At 42.1% G+C, this 20,979-nt stretch overlaps 1 protein-coding gene across 19 annotated transcripts in view; it reads right to left on the reverse strand.

The window, feature by feature from the left end:
* The window catches only part of AGAP1 (ArfGAP with GTPase domain, ankyrin repeat and PH domain 1), a 370,539-nt gene that overhangs the window by 25,002 nt on the left and 324,558 nt on the right, over positions 1 to 20,979 (reverse strand). For all 19 annotated transcript variants that reach the window (XM_065069196.1, XM_065069193.1, XM_065069192.1 and 16 more), the window contains one exon: positions 19,240 to 19,462. In XM_065069196.1, the coding sequence (XP_064925268.1) occupies positions 19,240 to 19,462 (223 nt within the window). The remainder of the gene's footprint in view (positions 1 to 19,239; positions 19,463 to 20,979) is intronic.

The following is a 20,979-nucleotide window of genomic DNA, read 5'->3' on the forward strand; positions in this document are numbered from 1 at the left end:
ACCAAGTGAGATGAGCAGGTGAAGTAGCACAGGGTGATTGCAATCTACTGATCAAGACCAAGTGTAATTCTAATTTTTGCAGAGCAAAAACAAACTAATTTTCCAGCTTGCCTACGGAACACTTCAGGTTATTTTCAGGAACTTCAGGTGCCGCTTTTCTTCAGTGAGGAACTGAGGACCATTCCATATTCAGGTCTTCAGAGTGGATTATCTTCTAGTTAAGCCTGGCAGTTGTTCTACTTTCGGGTGGTGAATTATTTAGCAGTAATGTTTATAAGATAAAGATGTAAGATCTCCATGGGCCTCACTCCTTCCAGCAGCAGCGTTTCCAGCTATGAGACTATCGACTTCAAGCTGAGGAAGGTTTTCCAGAAGGAGCATCCCTAGTGTGGTGATCTGGCTGCTACCTGTTTAAGTCTGTGCACACTGATGTCTGGCAGTAGTATTAACTTTTGCTCCAAAGCAAGGTGTAGAGCTTCTCTGAAGAGACAGGCTCCTTCTTATCAATTACAAATCTCTCTTATTCTGGGCTTTGATGGCAATAACATGTCAACAATCTTCTTGTGATGGTAGAAGCAGATGTGATCCCCCCTCTCTGGAACAGCTGCTGAACTGTGTCTTTGTGAAAATCCCTGGAGCTCTCCCTGAGGGTGAGCGAGGAAGGGACTTTCTGTTGAAAGCATCTTCCCATAACAGTTCAGACCAAGGGAATCTTCTGAGAGATACAAGGGAGGAAAAAAGCCACCAGTGAAGAGTATGATGCATTTGAAGGGAGGGTTGCATCAGAAGCACCTTCTCTTCCTCCAGAAAAGGAAACCTGCCTGAGTCCACAGTGCTGTTTTGCTATTAAAAAAGGCAGTTACAGTTACATGGTGAAGAAAACTAAATTTTTATTTTCAGTTTACTAATTACGAGGTGGGGTTGATGGATGTTTTGGACAGAAGAGTCTGAAAGGAGGTTTTGTGACCCAAGACGCTTAAAACAGTTGTCTTGAGTGGAGTGTGTCTATTCTGAAAAGAAGTAGGGGAGACTTCAACTAATCCATCAGCAACCTACCACTGGGAGACAGATGCACTGATTAGACGTGACAGCTTTGCAACAGGTTTGAAATCAAAGTACGGTAAAACCAGCTAGCTGTCATATGCTGTTGAAAAAGATGCCTGAAAGCTACATTATCCTGGGGATTTTAAGTTTTCTAGCTTACCTACTCCAAGAACCAGTACATGGTGTGATAGGAACACCAGGGGCTTTGCTGGCACTTCATGGAGGATAAAGAAGAACCTGGTAATAGAACTAAGCATGCTCACGACTGTATCTGTAGGCTGAGAACACGGTGGCTTTGGAGGATTCACTGATATTTCAAATGCAGAACAGAACCCAATGGCAGGGTCTGTTATTGCTGATGATCAAGAAAGACTATGCAAGAGTGAAGAATAAGAATCTGTTGTCTTCCCTGAAAAATGCTTGGGCTTCCCAGGGCCGCTGGGTTGTGTTACCACACATCCCAAATCACTTGCCCTCTGCTGATAATGTTCAGGATGAGATTCTTAAGCTGTAAGTAACCAAACAATTTTTTTTACCATAAAAGGTTCTTCCACTCTCAAAAAAAAACCCAAACAAACAAACCACTAATTATTCTGAGATCCAAACAATGTGACAGATGTAGCTGGTTATTTTATATGGCTTTTATAGTGAAAAAAACACATTCCTGTTATTGATGTGATTTGGCAATTAAGATGCATGTTTTAATTTCTTGCCTGTGTTAGGAAATTTTGTATTTTCCACCAGACAAAAGCCAGGCAACCTCCCACAAACAGTCAGAAGTAGCTCTTTCAAGTTTCTGAGTTTTTTTTTAATTTTTATTTTTAGCTCCTGGGTCAGACCAGAAAGGATGGGCCACTAAGAACTGCTGGGTCAGACCCTATATCGCATCTCTGGGGGTAAGCGATCCCACTCCTGCCCCACCGGGCCATTCCCCATGAGCTGAGTGCCACCAGTGCCAGCAATCCCGCCGTTTGCTTGCAGTCCATCTTCTGGGAATTGCTTCCACTTCTGAGGAATACAATAACCTGGCAGCTACCTCAAATCGTGCCTGGATGCTTTGAAAAAAGCTATTGCTCCCTTAGAGATCATAGTGGGCAGCAGCCCCTTAACAGGAACTGGTCTATGAGCTACCACCACATGTCTAATTAATGACCCTGCCGGTCGCAGCTGGAAGAGCTGAGCTGGGGGTGATTAATTAAATTAGCTGGCAGAGGAAATTACAGTGGAAAAGCCAAAGTTTGATTGCTCCATAATTAACCGCAGTGCAAATAATATCTGCATCTATAACTTCCAGCGATGAGATCAGAAGCCAATTGAATTTGGCACTGATTGAAGCTGTAAATATCCTGTGGTGAAAAATGATAGGTTTGTTCTGAAGGGAAAACTTACAGAAATGGACATCCAGCGGATGCAAGAGCAGAGCGGGGGACACGGGAGGAAAGAGCACTGGAATTAGATCTTGATTTCAGCTGATTTCTATAGTCTTCTGGAGTGATGGAGGACTCAACACAGAACAGGAAGAGATATTTAAAAAATCTGCTATGGCTGCTGAATACTGTGAGGTTTGTGAGCTACTGAATCTAGAAAATAAAGCCCACCTAGATCACTCAGTCCCTTGCCTTGCTCCCCATCATGTGTTTACTAGAGGTGGGGTTCATTGCTTTCCTTAGGAGATGACTGGCACAGCTTAAGGTAACCAGTCCAAACCCTTCCTCTCAACCTCACCCCTACTCCTATGAGTACTTTCCTGAACTCCAAGAACCAATTTTTTCCAAGGAGCCTTCAAATGCCTGCAAACTCCTCCATTCCCCCCCAATTATTATAATTTTGTTAACCCCCCTAAGCTTCTCCTTCTGAAGATACTCACTGAGGACATGACACTTTTCTTCTCACTCTTCTCCAAAACTCCTTATTTGGCCAAGTTACTGTCACAACATACACCCACCTTGATCCCTGTATCAAGATGAATTACTGTGAGGCTTAACCTACTTTCATTGCTGATGTAGCTCTGGCTTAAAGAAAGCTCAGATTTGTAACTGAAGCCTGAGGTACAAGTCCCCCACCCCCAAATGAGACAAGTTTTATTTATGTGCTTTGCGAACTGCTACCCAATGTACTTTCGGATAAAAACTGCATATTACAGATAGTTTTTAAGCAGTGAAACTAGTTTTCCTGAATGTTGAACTAGCAGCAAAGGGGCACTATATACATATATAAAATACTATTTTGTATTTTATTCATTATTTTGCTCTGCTTGATAAATATATGTTTGGTAAACACACACACCTCAAATGAAACTGTACTTATTAAGATTCCATTAAAAACCCAGAATCAAATACTCTGAGGCCAGCAAGAATTGGATGTTAGCAAAAGGTCCCCAGATTACACTGCAAACCCTGAGGAAACCTGGAAACAAGCACTTCAAATGAGAGCCAATTGCTGGGTTTGGGCCAGGTGGCATAATTCCATCTACTGCTTTCCGTGGATAACTCAGGCACTGCCTATACCGGCAAATAAAAAGGTGCAAGAAGAACAGACGTGTAGGTTGAAGCAGCTGGTAACAGGGACCCTATATATTAACAATCCAGAGGTGTTACCTTTAATTAATCAAGCCTTATCCTTTAGCTCAAACATTTCCCAATGTATAATTCACCGTGGGCTGGACCCTTATGTTCAAAGTAGGGTCTAGAGCACAAAGGGTGCATGTGGAGCTTCCAGTTGGGTTTCTCCAAAGGGAATCTCATTTGTGAGCACCAAGACCATCCCAGGAACCAAACCAGTGGCTTCTCTTGCTCCAGACCAAAATACTCATGTAGATTTGGGCATCTACTTCACAATCCCACCCTGCTCACTGGTATAAATGGGTCCTAAGAAAAAGCATAACAACAATTCCACTATTTGCATGAAAACAAAAGCACGATATTGATTGTAAACACAGAAGTTCTGCTCTGACATTTCTTTTTGACTGATCTGAGAGAGCCCAGATTGATCATAAAAATTCTGAGAAGACCTCTCAAAGTACGTTAATAAACAGCATAGTTATTGATTGCTGTCAAAGAAAACAGGCGCATTCAAATTTACAAGCTACCCTGCCCACATACACACTCATAAGCTGTCCTTTAAATACTGGTTGACAAATTATTCTCATGATTAAGTGGAGACTCAAGAGCTGTCCCACAGCACGAGGAGCTGGGCACCGCAGCGCATTCCCCTCCTCAGAAACACACAGTCCTAGTCTTGCTCGGTAACCTGCAGCTCGGGTGCATTATACCCCTTTCTGTTTGTTTAGTCTCAAATCTGAAGAACAATAAAACCATTTATATATATATATATTTAAATTAATTACTCTTGCACCGTTGATACTATTTTTTGCTTTATCCTGTAAGCCTTCCCTGTAGACTGGGTTGATTCCCCGGTGTCCTACTACAGCACTGAGATGGTCTGTCACGTCTCGACTGTTAAAAATACAAACCAAACCTCTCCCCCACCAGGATGTCACATGCACTTGTCTTTAGAGCATCGTGTCTCATGCTGGTCATTTTTTGAAGTGTATTTCCCTTGCACTACTGAAACATCCTTTCTGAAGCTTACAGTAAAATTTTCATGGTGACATCTCATGTTCTCCTCTCTCTCTTGTTTCATATTTTAACACATACATTGGTATCCAAAAAGTTGTCTGGCTCCACAAAAATGGAAATGGGACAACAAACACCAGCTAAAACATTGGATTTAGACATATATTAATTTCATGAGTCCAAAAACCTTATCAGAAGAGTCACTTTCTGGACACTCTCTTCTTTCTTTTCAAGTGTTCTATTCCCATGTCCTGTGTATCCCTAAGTCTAGTCTGGTTCTCCATGCCTCCCCTCCAAACACCCCAAGCCCCCTCTGTAAATGTGGAACTGCTCTATGTCCACATGAAAAAAAATCAAAATCTTGGTGACTTATTTGTAAAAGAACTGTCATTAGTCACACACAACGGATACCTTGCATTTCAGAGGGACCTTGGGAGGCTGAGTTTATTCAGCCTCCAAATAAGCTTCATGGAGGCACCAGCAAACTTGTGTGCCAGCTACTGCTGGTACCAGTCCCAGGGCTGATCTTCATGGGTTGCCACAGGCTAGGGGCTTCACAGAGACTGAATTTTGAAAGGACATGAATTAGAGAGAAATTCCACACTATAATTAAGAAATGTTCCCCTTCCCCAATTTTAAATTCTCCATTGGCTTTAATTAAGTTGCCCCAGAGCAATAAGCCAAGCAATGAGGTTGGTGGACTCTAAAAAGTATAAAGCAAGTTGTCTCTGCACAGCTCCTACCCCAATCACATTTGAAGGTTATGGGATATTCTCTTCCCGCCCCCCCCCCCCCCCCCCCCTTATTTTTTTTAAATGTGGTTGTTTAACATGTAAACTCAGCAATATTTTACAGTCTGGCTCCATGGAGAAAAACCTCCATCTGTCTGCAAAATGCTACTGCCAGTGGATTTCTACTTAAATAAGTGAACAAGAAAAGATCCAACCAAATTATAATTGAATGTAAGACTGACTTTACAGGAAGGAATGGCTATTATTTCCAAAAGTGACTTATCAGCTGAATTATTTCACTGTGTGTCTAAAAGGGGCCTGATCCTTAGACGGAACACGGGCAGCTCTTCTGACCACTCCAGCCCATCAGCACATTGCAGATCGTGGTCTACACCTGTCCGGTTGGGAAACCTGTCCTCTTCTATAGACTGCAGTGGAGACCACCGGCCAGCCCTATGGAAGGCACCAGTGCTCAGCCTTTCTAGGCTCAGAGATACCTGATGACTTGAACAGCAAGGAAAGGTTGTGTGCAATGAACCCATGCTGCACTTTGCCATTCCATGCACTGTCAGAGGGTTGGACATCTCCCACAGACCATGTATGCAGATCCCTTGCAGTGCGCATACAGCACGGGCACGCCAGTAAATCCCAGTCTTCCCACAAGGAACACCAGCCAAAGCAGGCGCTGATCTACACCGATACTCTCCCACTGGTGATGGTGTCCACATCAGCCAGCTGAAAACAGGGCTGGGTACACCTATACCCAAGCAAAACTGCAAAATTCTGCACAGTTCTCAAAACTGCAACTGCAATAATATTTTAAATCCATTAAAACTTCTATTTCTCCTTGACTGGAGGTCTGAATAAGTAACTTTAATTTCTGTAGCTAATCTAAGTAATCTCAGGTATTTATTTATGACCAGTCTGAGCTGTGGGAGTTGCACAAACAGCCAAAGCAGATCTGGTCTGGAAAGGCTCAGACAGGAGCACAATTCTGTAATTAGCAAAGGATTAGAAGCTGCAAATTTTTTCTTTTTGAGATGAGAAAGGAAAAAAAGTCAACTTCTGGATATTGTCTTAAGTTGGAGGCTGAAGATATCCTTCAGTTTTAGTACACTGTGACACAATCCTATTCTGTCTGCTTGCAAAAGAGTCTTGAAAGTGCCATTTGAGCTTGTGATTTAATTGTGCATGCATCTCAATTTTTCAAGTCTGGCTGGCGCTGTGGAGAAGTGCAAATACAACAAAAACATCACTTAGAAATTCTGACCTGGAAGAAACCAGGAAAATTTAAATCTTTGTGGGAAACAGAAAAGTTAGCTGGGAGATTTCTAGGCCATGACATAATCATCTCTTCGGCACGAAGACTTTTTGAAGCATATCCCATCTGCACCTTTTGAGGCTTACCGATTATTAAGAGATGGCTTCTTCTCACTCCTGTACATCTCTGCAGACTCACACAAAAAATGCTTCAGCGACAGGACTTTGCACTGTCTGCACAATCTAGTTAATAGGCACAGTAAGGCATTTCATTTCACTCTAATTCCTACCCTCTAAAGGCTCCAATTTATCACCTGTGTTCACCTCAACACATTTTAGCCTGCTATTTAATTACTTTAAAGCTGGAGCGATGCTGGTCTGATTTCTTCTGGTCACTCTTCTCTTTCAGGGGTTCGCCGCCGGCTCCCCCACCAGCACCCGCACATCTAAAAATCCAGCAGTAAGCGCATTGCCTCTGACAAACGGATAATATTTGAGAGCCATGGGGAAACTGCATTTGGGGCTGATGTGTACATTAAGTTTCAGTCCAGTCAAAAGCCAGCACCATCTTTTCACTGCTGCCCTTTTCATTTAGTTATCTTACTGAAGTCTTATCTCCCCAGTCCCTTGCCATAGGCTACCAGCTTCCTGCAGAGCCAGAAACAAAGCTCAGTCTTAAACAAAGGAAAAAAAAGGAAAAAAATCACAAAAGAGAGAAAGTTGGTCACAGTTACTGTTATGGAGCCCTGCGGGTTCTGTAGCCACGACCAAAGCAAAGGCATGCTGCTGCTTCTGTGCCTAGTGTCACCGGCCAGCACAGCCACCAGTAGCATGGCAAGGCACTGCCTTTTTTAAAAGTAACTCTTCAGCATTGCCACTGCTGGGTTTAGGCACGTTTTTCTTTCTCCACTATACCACACACTCAAACAAAGCCATCTGCCACCCAAATAACCTCCAAAGGCTGAAATGGTCAAAAACAATGCGGGAGGATGAAAGAACATAACTGTCACCATCACCGGTGACCACTACTGAAAGCTTATTGCCCATAAAACACAATCTTCCCATAACACCACAGGCCAGAAAAAGAGAATGTGAGGGCCACCTTCCCATGCCCTGAGCTTAACCAGCAACAGCCTGTCCTCATATTCAACCACAACTGGATTATATATATCTCTGAACAGACAAAAATGTGTGTAGAAATGTTAAAAATAATTTATATAATAAAGCTTCAGCAGCACAAACCAGGAATCAGCTGGCTTTAGAGTAACCACTCTTGTGCAATGACAGCAACCAATCTGAATTATATGTTTAGTTAAACAACTTCATGTTTGGTGAGATCTGACATACGGAGAGACAGCTGTGACCTCAGGGCAGGAGAAATGAACAGGTTAAGCACCCAGTACACAGAAAAGCTTTGAATGAAAAGGAAATGTTTTAGATAAGATATCTTTCTAACAAAATATGTGTTTTTAATATACCAGATAATGCCAGCTTAAGTAGCTCTGTTGAGCTCCTCAGCAGCAGCAACTGCTCGACTCACAGTTCCTTCCAAAGCTGAACGCATCTCATAGATGAGCCTTTGGATCTGACCTGAAGGACCTTGTAATAGCTGATGCTTGGCATTTGGCATTTTTTCCCTCAATTGCTTTCTTTTGGCCTTTTTATTACTACAAATTTCAGTCTTGCAAACGTCTGAAATTTGATAGCAACACAAGTGTTAAATGCTTTTTGGAAATAAATGATAAAATAGCTACTATTAAAGACAGTGAGGGCAAAGATCACTTTGGTAAGGCTGTCCAATGCTTTACATTGTAAATTTCATTTTTCAGTTGCTTTTAGCTTGCCATATTTTAGATTAACCTCTCAATTTTTATTCCTTGGGTGTTGTGGAGTAGGAGATATGTCCATGCACACACACTCTGAGTGGCATGGAACCTAATTTCAGTGTAAATGATAAAAAGTGGGTTCAAGTAAGCCCAGCTAACATAAATGTGCTCCCCTGCAAACATTCGGCTGCAAAGTTCAATCATTTCTGTGTTTTTGAACAAGGAGATGTGCTCCTGGAGCACCATCCAATCTGATAGATGCTAACCCCTGAAAATAAAGAGCACATGAGCCTAATAAAGTTTATGGTGGTGGTGGTGTTTTGCGTTTTTTTAGTACTCATCTACACTGCACTTGCCCCATGTCAAGAGCTCTGACTGTAAAGCTGCACTACACTGTACTCCTAATTCAGGTATTTCATCTTAGCTAAAATAAGCATCATAAATAACATCTCGCAATTAGCTCAGTTTAAACCTCCAGTCCATGCAGCCAATTCCAATCTTGGCAAGGTAGCATTTTTTAATTTTTTTTTTTTTTTTTTTTTTAATATATCAGGAGAAAATGTACTCTACAGTTCACCTGTTATCTATTTCACAACTATTCACCACCAATCTGTACTTTGACCCAAAGAAGCAACAGCAGGATGCTGTCTCATCTTATACCGGATATGTACATTGATATAGTGCTCACACAGGCTGCAGCGTGGAAGGGACCCATTTGTCAAACAAAAAAACCTCCACCCTAATTCACCAAGACTGTATATTTTGAAGGGAACCATGGATCCACGAGTTGACCAGACTGACGCTTGCATGACTACACGGGAAAGGACAGAAACAAGAGGTTCTCCGCAAAGGGAGGGAAAGATGGGTAGCATCTTTCAGCACATAAATTACACTACCCAAGCCTGATGCTGCTTTCTCAGTAAAAGGCTTCCAGATCTCTTGAAGACCCTAGAGAAAACTAATTTACTTGGTCATCTGTGAAGATCTATAAATATAATATCCATTTTTTTTCTCATTTGAAATTAATCTCTTTGTTCTAATCAGCTCTTCCATTCCTTTGTTGTAGTACCACAGTTAAATGTGAGCCCAAGTAGTTTCTTATACACACAGCAATGGTTTTCTCTCTAGCGCTAAGTTCTGTGTTGACCTTTTAAGAAGATTATGGCCAAGCAGATGTGACATCACAGTGAAAACACTTTGGTCTTCAAATCTGAGTTGCTGTCCAGCTCTGCTAGGTGCTTGAAAGATAACTAATACAAAACAAGAAACAATCAGTCCATATCTAAACCAAAAATTAAGTTTGAAGCCAAGATCCTACACTGTTTGGAGACCTTTAGAACAAGCATTCAACCAACTAGCTAATGAAAACCTCTCTTTTTCTGACAGATGATTATTGAATTATGAATACTGTTTTCCCAATGTATCTCCCCACTGTCTCACTCATCACTGTCCATATGACAGAAATAAATCCTTCTTGCTTGAGTCCTGAACTAGAATCCTAGATTTCCTGAAGTGTAACAGCTCATCGACTTCTTTTTTAGGGAATTTCAGCTTAACTTTGTGCTTTTCAGTGTGGCAGCCAAATACACACATGAAGAGAACCAAAAATTGTCAAGAATCTCAGCAGAATAAAAGTACCTTGGATTGACTGTACCTCCAAGGTAAAACATTTCAGTCTCTATCACCTGTCCTTATGCAGAAACCTCAAGAGGCAGGATGTCCTCAAACAGCTCTGATTTGTAAGCTTAATGCACTCAAGGACACCTTTTGTCAAGTCTTCTCAGTGTATTCAGGGTGGGTTTCTGAATTTTAATAACACTGAAAACTACCTTCAAAAACAAGGGGTGAGTGTTTTCCACAGTTCCTGGGGGATGAAGTTTTACAGAAAAAACCCAACAAACATCACCGGACTTGTGAGAAAATGGCAAGAAGCTGCTAAAATAGGGACTGTTGCCTTCATCTTCCTCTGCTGTATTAAAGCAAAGTTACCTGTCTTCTCTTTCAAGGGGCCTTGAAGGCCTTTCCCTTCTTTTTCTCTTTAGTTCAGTATTCAAAGCTCAACCATTGCCTCTGGTTCACTATTGTCATCTTCATTTTTATTTTGTCACCATACCCATAAAATCTGGGCTTGAGGAAGGATCTCAGTGTGTTAGCTAGGAGGTATCTTAGTGGGTATCGAAACAAGGCCTAAACATATTGCTCTCCTCTCTCCTCTTCAAAAACATTTTTCAAAGGATGAACAACAAATGGATGTAGTCATAGTAGACACGAGATATGTCACAGAAGATGAGAAAAAGCCAAAAGCCAAGTAGGATTTATTTGGCTCTTCTCTCCAAAACCTCAAAACTACATCAGTAATACTTGGCCAAACTCTGAAGAAGGTAGCTGGTAACAAAGACAAAAAGGACATACTATAAATCCTGTGTAACTGGAAATCTCGGCTGATCATGGGCCATATGAGTCCACAACATACTACATCACAGTACCCATGGAGCATGTGTATGTTCCATGCAGGGCCTGAAAGTAGAGAGCAAGGTGTTGAGTCCATATACACATAGAAATTAAATATTCAGAGCATATGCTATTTAAATTAAAAAAATATGCCTTTTACACCTCTCTTTCTCAACAAATGCTCTAATGCACTGCAGGGGACAGAAACACTCCTCCTTTGCAGGTTTCTCTTTCACAGGCAACAAGGAGAAGAACAATTATAATAATAATTGCAAACTAGACTCCTGTTTACAGAGTGTTTGAGCTTTTATCAAATACAGATTTGCACATAAGAAATGTGCAATGGATCTAGGGAGCATTTTATCTAAAGCGCTCATTAACTTGGACAACTGGGGTCGAGGGTGTTTTTGTTGTTGTTGCTGTTCTGTTTTTATTACTCATCATCCAGGCATTTCCCACACCACTATACCGGCACCAGTGTTTTACCAGATCAGCTCCTGGATGACGAGGTCTGCCAAGCAGCTACACAGACAATAAAATACATCAGACTACACTGCTAACCGTCATCTTCGGAGTATTTCATTTGAGCTTCTGAGGCCTCCAAATGGTGAAATCTGACCAGCCGCCACCCAAGCTGACATTTCATTTGCTTCACTTAGTTATTATTAGATGTATTTCCTGGAAACTACTGGTAAGTGACAAATTTTATTTTTTTTTTTAATTTAATTTTAAAACAATTACAATTACTCTAATCTGAAAGCATGCAACCCAGCATGTCAGAATCAGTTCATTTCTACAGTCGCATGGGGAAAGGTTTTAGTTTACTGGCAGAAATGAAGCAGTCTTTTTATTTATGTGTGTGTTTGAAAATGCTATACTGTTGTAACTAATAATTTATACGTTTTCCTCATTATCCTTACGAAATATCTGCTCTCCAAAACAGAGCTAATGTAACTCCAGCTCACCGGGAGATGTGCTGTTCAGTGGAGTTCAGGCACCAGAAATACCAGGAGTGAGTTATGATTCTCAGGGTTTGGTGGTGGTTTCTCCCCCATTCACAGGACTTACTGAAATATCTTAAGTCAAATCTTTAGTCCCCTAGCAGCTGTTGGTGGGCAGAAGCCCAGCTGTCTAAACTTTATTGGCAGTAAATGTCATTCTTGCACACAAACTGCATGCCTGGAAAACCCAAAGGCGCATCTTGGGCTATCACATCCCATCACGTTCCCCGACGAGATGTGAAAACCGAAATGGAAAACGTCAACAAACTCCGGCCGCGGCGAGGAGCGGGGCATGCCCGCTGACAAGCGTGCCGCAATGACAGAAATGGACTTGGAGTTGCAATTAGTGGCACTGTCATTTTCGGGCGCTCCTGCCAATTAATTAAGCCTGTCAAATGGAAAAACAGCAGCATTCACATGATAATTTATATAGGGAGAGACTAGCCTAGCAAAGCTGCCGCTGCAGCCAACAAAATTCCCTCCAAGCGCTTAAAAAAAATAATAAAAATATAAAGAAGTGGGGGGGGGGGGGGGGGGGGGGGGGAAGAGAAAGAAAGTTAAACTGTCCTTGTTATAATTGTTAACTCTGATCGCTCAAGTAGAAGACGGGCTGATTAAAACTCCAAACGAGCCCCTAGCTCGCTTAAATCTCAGAGTCCGGAATGATAGAATCAGAGGAGTTTATTCATACCATTAAGCCCCAGAGAACTTAATTGAAAGAAGAGCATAGCCTGGACCTTGACAAGCGGGAGGTCACAGTAATTGCTGCCGGACATATTTAACATTAAGATAATCAGGCCATTAATTACCCTTTGGATCATTAAATCAGCCAGTTGCAAAATGAAATTTCTGCCTCTATTACTCACTTGAGAGACCACAGGGGTGGCTTTTAATTTATCAGTGAGCTTGAGATACAAAGGACCAGGCTTGGGGAGGAAGGAAAGGGGGAGAAAGGGGGGGGTTTGCTTCAGCAGAGGCAGGAATATCAATCCGCCATGCTTGGTGATCGTGGCAAATTAACTAGGTAAGATAACCTCAGCTTCTAAAGGCAGAAGCTGGGGGTATGTAAATAGATGAGGGCAGACAGGGAGATCAGAGCCTGCACACCACTTAGCAGGATAATAAAGGAAATCATCCTTGATTATCAGTGCTAATTTGGACACTGCCGGTAGCTTGTTATGCGTGTTCTGAGTAGCATTTAATTAATTCAATTGCTTGTTAATGAGGGAAGTGACATGTGGGGAGCAGATGCCACCCAACTGCAGATGGGTTCTGGTCAGCCCTTCACAATAAAATCTTTTTTTTTTTTTTTTTTTTAAATTATTATTTATTTTTAAAAACACCCTTCCCCCACCCCTGAAATGGGAAAGGTGTCAAGCATGGAGGAGCATTCAAAAGGCACAAAACACTGACCTCATCAGGCCAAGAATGGCTAAGAAACCAGACCTGACAATCACGGATAGAGAGGTACCGCTGTTCCCCCAGGCCCTATTTGTAACGCTGCGGCCGTGTGCCAGGAATCGGAGACCAACAGGACCAGAACAGCAATCCAACCGCCAAAAGGAACACGAAATGAGAGGGAGACAAAAAGGAGCATCCTTACAAGATTCAGGATATGCTACTGGAATCTTAACTACTCAGTTTCCCAGGGCTTGCCCTTTATCTGTACTGTCTACAATGAAGGAATAATTATTTTTACAAAAAAAGGTGGCATGGTTTAATATTGTTCATAGACGTTGCTCCCCAGTTATCCCCCAGAAACCAAACCAGTTCACGCTCAGCATAGCGGCCACTAGCCTTGAAATGGCAAACCAGGCTTCAGCTTGGAACTGTAAAAGTCTGCTAAATATAGTTGAGCTGCATAATGTTTTTTCTGACACCATTAAATTCAGTTCATTAGTGAGTGAGGGATCAAACTACATCTTACGTCTTAAGGTGAAAGTCAACTCCCGACACTGCCAGCTCCTGACTCCAGACTTCTCAGGCAGCGTTAAGAACCTCTCTATTTTCTTATAACCTTTGGTAACCAGAATAAACAGGGTGACTGCTATGCAAACAGACTACCTGAGCAAAACTGCAGCAGATGCTCTGACCTCCAAGCTCCATTTAAAGAGCTGCTGCTTGGGGCTGCCTCGGCAGGGCTTAAAGCTATGCCTGAGCTTCTACAAACAGCTCATCCCTCACTTTGAAAATGCATTTACAATGGAGTTGGAGGTTCTTCCTATTTATGAATATTTTCAAAAAGATACCAAAAGACTAGAGCCCTTTAACCTCAAGGTTTGCAGACAGCTAATGCAAATATTCAGCATCACCTGAGCAGGAGAACAAAAAGCATGGCTGGGATGGTGCCTGGATATCACACTGCCTTCCCTGCTCTTGGCCAGCAGCTTCCAGCTGGTGGAGGTGTCCTTGTTGCTGGCACATCCCAGCACTCCCAACAAGGCAGAGATGGAGACCTTGGGAGCTCAGAGGGTGAGGGCCAGGGAGCAGATAATCACCTCCTGGAGCAGGCAGAGGGATGGCAGCAGCTCATCTCATTTGGCAAAGGCCAACACCATCTTAGGAAGCTGACGGTGACAAGCAAGTCTGCAAACCAGAAGCCACATGGGCCAGAATAGTAGGTGAAGAAAGCAAAACACACGGGGTGTGTCCAGAAGACAGGTAAATATCTGGTAGGAGATCTACATGCCAGTGCAAATGGCCCTGGTGAAACACAGCACAGACTCCTCAGGCTGGCTTCACCACGTCTCCAACATTCCTCTGCGGAGCAGTTCTGCCCCTGCCCTGCTGTGTTACTCCAGTGTCACACCACGCACTCCAAATCAATGTTTTAAGAGTGTGCTTAAACACTATCAATAGCAATTAGAGCGGGAAAATCCTGATCTCATCCCCAGACCCAGTTAATTGTCGCAACATTGATTTACTCTAATTTGACTTCTCATTCCAAATTAAACCTGTACTACCGAAGGAGGGACCGCAGGCAAACTCTCCCTGCTCACCCTCTCCCCTCTAAGACAATAAATTTAATATTGAATACACTTGGAAAAAAACCCAGCAGTTGTTGCAGGATCCATACTGAAAGATCTTTTTCTTTTTTCTCCTGTTTTTTTTTTTCCCTCCTTTCCTGCGAGTAATTAAAAGATGCTTTTCTTGACTAATGATCCCCCTGTTTAGAAATGGGAAGTCGATACTCCTTCACCAGCAGTCAGCTCCAATTTGTCACAGGGCTCACGAAGTTTGAGCGGCGGTTCTCAGGGCTGCTGGTAATTGCTGGAACCAATTACCAGCCTTCCCAAGCTGACCTAATCAGGGACCCACGGACACCACCGCTCAGAGGCCAGCTGGTCCCCTCTCCCTTCCACGTGCATGTATTCACACCCGCGCTTGGGTCTTCTACAGCTTCGCCAACTTTTGGTGCTCACCGGGAGCTGGTGTTTATTCCTCTTTCCTCCCCGTCATCACGTTAGCACCCTCAGTGTGAACTCTGCCTCACGCTACTGCTTTACTCCATGCTGCTTCATCGGGGACCCCATCGCACCCAGGGTCCTGTAACCTGCGCTGCCTCCTGGTTTAAAGGCAGAGACCATCCAAGGTGTTGCCTTTGATCCAGAGGCACCGAATGACCCAGAGATCTCCTGCTTTTATAAGCTGCCTCTCAGACTTGATGAGACTTGGCACGTGTGAGTGTTAGAGGACATACCTGGGCAATAGATTCTTGATGGAAGTAACACGAGTAATGACTTTTGCTACAAAACTTTCAGGCTTTGAGTTCACACCCTCCAACATCAGAGCCTTTCTGACCTTCAAAATATGTTTTCAGGTTTATCTTTCCCCATGACTTTCTCGGATAAAGAGTTTCAAAGTAAATTTGAGTGGACTAGGAAATGGCAGCAGTATGGTATGTTTGATGTGGTTTAAATTTGAATGCTTATCTTATTTTCTAGTGTACAAAATCAAAAATGAAAGCTGCACTTGCAGCCTGGCCACAGCTCTGTTTTCAGAAACATTGGTGACATTTTCCTGAGTAAGAACCCTTAATTATGCTGTGACCTATGGCAACCCCTCCTAAAAAACATCAGTCTCCCTGGGTCTCTACACCCTTCCCTCTACTCATCAGAAAGATGTGACATGTCACTGCAGTGATTCAATGATCAGTGCAGACTCCTCCCAAGCGGAAGGGACTGTTTTTGAAACCATGTCAGAGCTTCCAGATCCCTTTTAGTCCAGCATGTAAATGCCCCTCAAGCCTCTCAACCCAGAAGAGTCAGTATCTGTGGAGCAGTCAATAACTATTTTTTTTTCCCCTAGAAAGCCTGTGGGTTTCAACTGATGGCTTCACCTCCAACAGAAAGACAAAACATGAAATGGTGAAACCCATGTATGTCTGATACTCTCTACAAATGTCTGTTAACAGAGGGTCCATCACTGTGCTAACAACTTTTGGTGCGTTGAGGGTGGCACAGTGGAGACAGAAGAGTTGAGAGACATGCCTGTTGTAAAGAAAAATGTGAGAAGATTGCATTTATCTAAGGTCTTTGACTGATGCTTTGTGCTAAGACACTGAATCCATTGGAGGGAAGGTTAAAAACCTCTTCTGTTCTTGTGTTTCCAAGACTTTGTTTGCAAGCACAAAGTCTGAGCAAACATGTGGAAAGTCACAGAGAGTGGCTTAATGAGCATATGAAGTGGAACTGAAAATGGGAGCGCTATGCAGGACCAATGTAAGAAGCAGGGCTGCAGAAGGGAACACAGATACAAACAAGTTCAGGAGAAACTTGGAGGAAAACATGAGAGTGCTTCTCTCTCCCATCTGATGGGGCTTTGGTGACAACTCCTTAAAGAAAGAGCACGTTGAGCACAGGAGCCTCCTCACACAGTGGCTCTCAGACTCCAGCTGATCCCAGAGCCCACCAGCATAGGCAGGAACAGCCCCCCGCAGCTCTCGTCACCTTCAGAAGGAGTTTTGCCAAATGTTTCTTTCTTCCCTCAAAGTCCCATGGACTCCCTCTGTCCCTCCTCCACCAGAACTCCAAATTCCAGCTTCCTTGTCATAGTTTTCCTTTCTAACTTTTTTTTTTTTTTTGCCTCATCCCCCAGCAACAAAAAAGTGGGGGGTTGTTTAACCCCACTTCAGATCCATTGTATCTGCTTCTGATAGGGTTCCTCTCACAAAAACAGCAGTGAGAAAATGGAATGCACAACCTACATCTAAAGAATTGGAACTTATTTTCTTGCCACATCTTGGACAGGTGTATGATGCTAGTACAGACCAAAGTAAAGTACAAAAGAAGGCACACACTTTGAAGACCTTTCGGGTATTTAAGTGAGAAATATCACTTCAGTCCCACTGCAAACAGTAGAAAAAATGGGAGTAGCAAAGCAAGATCACAATTGCTTTGTGGGAAAAGTTTTCACATAATCTTAATTTTACTTTTTCTAACGGTGCTTCCTTCACCTAAGTGTGGACTTGGACACACAGATGGAAACACATATTTATAAAATGAATCTTAACACCTTTTGTTCAAAAATGTTATAGCCTTATAAAAAAATTTCAATTATGTCCCTGGTAAACGTAACGGCTGAATATAAACACAATGTACACAAAGAAGAATTAAAATAAGCTCTGACTGTGAAATACAAAGAGAACAAAGTTGATTTTCTTTAAGTTAAGCCCACTTCTAAACATAAAAACCTGAATAATTTAATTCAAATGGATGTCTCTCTTTTAATACATATTTTAGATTTTTCATTATAATATCTTCATTATGTGTACACTAAAATATTTAAAAAAAAATCCAACTGATTGTATGCCTTTTCCTTTTAAAAGTATTCAGAACTGAGGTATCTCTCCAGCTCATCTCAGTAATAAGGAGCAACATATATATATTTGTTGGGTGCAACACTACAAGATCTCTGTATTAAAGTAATACTAATGACTGAAAGGCAGCTATAAGTTGACTTCCACCTACCCAATGAAATAATTATATTAGTTATCTAATAATATAAATGTATACAGCAGAAATACAGTTTATGTACGAACAGAACCTCTGTGCAGGACTTTCTGAACATTTTTATATGCATAGTCATTCATCTAAGTAGCCTGATTAATGTACTGGCTTCATTCTCGAAGACGAACCAAAGGTGGCACCACAAATTCATTTTTCAGTGCTAACGAAATAATGCAATAAGAAATAGTTGACTTTATTTCAGACAACAGTACAGACCTACTCCTGCACCATAGAAGGTGGCCCAGGTATATACTCCCAGGTTGTAATTTCACTTGATGTGGTACTGGAAAAAGCAAGATCCAGAGATACACATAAACAAATCAGAATATAATTCCCTCTGTTTGATTTCTCTCGCATGCAAACACTGAGAGCAAAGCCTCTGCTGTATCACTTGCTACCTCGGATGCCGGCTGCCCCCCTGGAGATCACCCAAAGACAACGGTAACACGCTTCTGAAGACAACTTCAAAGGTTGTGCAAGGTGGTCCAGAAGGTCCTTCTCCTCCTGACCCCCCCCACTGAAACGCAGTCTGCCAGAGGTCACTCTGCTTCCCCCAAGCCAATCCCTTAGTTAAAACCAGTAGCACTTACGTCTCAAATCTACTACAATCAGGAAAGTATTTTCGAAACATCTTTCTTTGACACTCATCAGATCAATTAAGCATAAAAACCCCCTAGCTTTTGGTAGGATAACATATTGCAGAAAGATTTTCACTGTGTTGAGCTATGAGAGGCAAGTATAACACACTGTTCTAATAGGAAATATATCCCTCCACCAACTTACGGTTTCACGTATATCACATAAAAAAAAAAAGTAAGCAAGTCCACAGTGAGCAGGACTTTCAACATCATGAGAACCAAAAGACCTGATGGCAAGGTACAAATTCCTGGTGAATTTGAACTACTGAAAGCAGATTATTCATCACAAACTGACAGTCCAAGAGCCAGGAACTTTGTTGCCAACCGAAACAAAGAAACGCATTACACTATAATTTAGATTGAGGAACAACCAGGCAGGGGGTTTCAATCTCCTGCTGTTCTGTCGGTCATTCAGTTGAACAAAAAAATTGTACAGCTGCTGAGGAAACCTTCACAAGAGTGAAAAAGTAACAGGGTCAGGCAACTTTTGACATGTGTTCTTCCTGGGCATGCAGTGAAGGTACACACCTAATAATTTTCACAAGGTGTACTCCAGGGGAGAATTTTAGAAGTTCATGTTGTAAAATGTGGTAAGAACCCTATCACCTCTGACTGTAATGCCAAAACGAGGATTTATGTACCCAAAGGTTGCAGCATCCTGCCTGCCCGCTGTGTGCTGTGGTGAGATGGAGCAAGCAAGCCTACCTGGTGGAGTCCGCTGAAGGTTTCATGTGGCCCTGGCTGCTCTCCTCCCAGACGCTGTTTGCCAGCTCGTTTCCGATAGAAGACATCACCTTGATGAGCTCTATCGGCCAGTCATCCAGGTCGAGGGAGCGGACCCGGGAGAGGTGCGTGCCAAGGTTTCGGTGTATACCTGAGCATTCGATACATATGAGGGCTCCCAGATTCAAGCTGGCCCAGTCGGGGTCTACAGGAAAAAGGACACAAGCAATTAGTACAATGAAACACCAAACAAAACTTTCTAGTTAATGTCTGTGGATAAAGATTAGAGGAAAAAGACGCAGGTGTCCTATCCAAAAGCACAGCTGAGAGGTCTTCCAGTAGGGTCAGTTTTGCCCTGTGGAGATACTAACACTTCTGAGAAGCGCTCAAGGAGTAGAAAAAAAAACCTGTGTATGTGTGTGGGTGTCTCAAAAGATGTATCATTCAATATCCAATCCCAAGAAAAATATGAATTGGGGAGAAAAGAAACAAAGAAAATATAAACGCAGTGACAGGCAGCTGATGATGAAGTCGTGGAGAAATCCCCTCCTTGGGAATCTAGAGCCACTCGTAGCCAATTAGAAGGGAAAAAGGAGGGAAAAAAAAAGAGCGACTAGATACAATGTCTCTGTTGCTAACTATATCAACTCCCTTAATAACCATCTATATCATCACCTGCATATGGCTTTTACATCTAACACACTATGGGGTATGTTTTCATCTCTAAGATCAGGGAGATAAGTACTAAGATGAAAATGTGATACTTTGAACAGTCTCAGTTTTCGTGTATGAGCCAGAAGGATTCCACCGACACACACACACAAAATAACCCGCAAACTATACGGCTGTGACAAACCTGACAAAAGCCGGGAAATTCAAAGTCGTTTCCCAAGACTGCTCACTTTCTTTATCACTGTGCTGTGTTATTTAAATCTAGATTTGTATGTATGAATCGCCCTCTCTCCAACAAACATTCATTTTAACAAAAATGCAATGAAAGACGTATGGGAGGAATTTTTGGTGTTTTTTTTTTTTATTACCCCCTGCTGTCAGATCTTTTTTGCCTTGCCTTACCCTGAGTCTCCTGAAGAACTAGTGGCTATCACTAATGCCAAGCAGGAAAATGTGATTAACTGAGAGGCCAGGCAATTTTTATTCAAATCTAAATAAAATTTAAACCTGATAGAAAATTAATTTCCAGTGTCCTCTTCCATTTGGGGAAATTTAATCCAAAAACTTGTTCACACTTTATGTAACTTGAAACTGAAACGTTGTTTATGGCAGCTGAAATATGTTTCCTAGTTCTTTGCCACGTCACATTTGAACAAAAAATATGAGAAGAAAGCAGTTAATTATAATTGCAAAGTCCAACATTTCATTGAAATGATTGACATTTTTCAGTCAGTCCTTAGAAATCTAAAAACATCCCCAAGAGCAAAAATCCCCCACCTTATTTCACTTGAGCAGAGCAACAGATCTTTTGCTTAAAAAGTTCCTGCCCATACCAAGTCTTATACTAGAAATACACAGCATTTCAGATCTCCAAAAGAATAAGGTGAGACAAAATTCCTGCCTGCTTTCCAAGTCCTTGGTAGGACAACCATGACAAACCCCTTTCCCACACCAGTTTTGGTGTCTTGTCAGTGGGAGAACCAGTAGTATATTTGAAACACGCTAAAAATCCTGAAATATGATTTGTCAGTAAAAGCTTAAACAGAGTAA

Source organism: Columba livia, chromosome 7, assembly GCF_036013475.1.
Source record: "Columba livia isolate bColLiv1 breed racing homer chromosome 7, bColLiv1.pat.W.v2, whole genome shotgun sequence".
Classification (NCBI taxonomy): Eukaryota; Metazoa; Chordata; class Aves; order Columbiformes; family Columbidae; genus Columba; species Columba livia.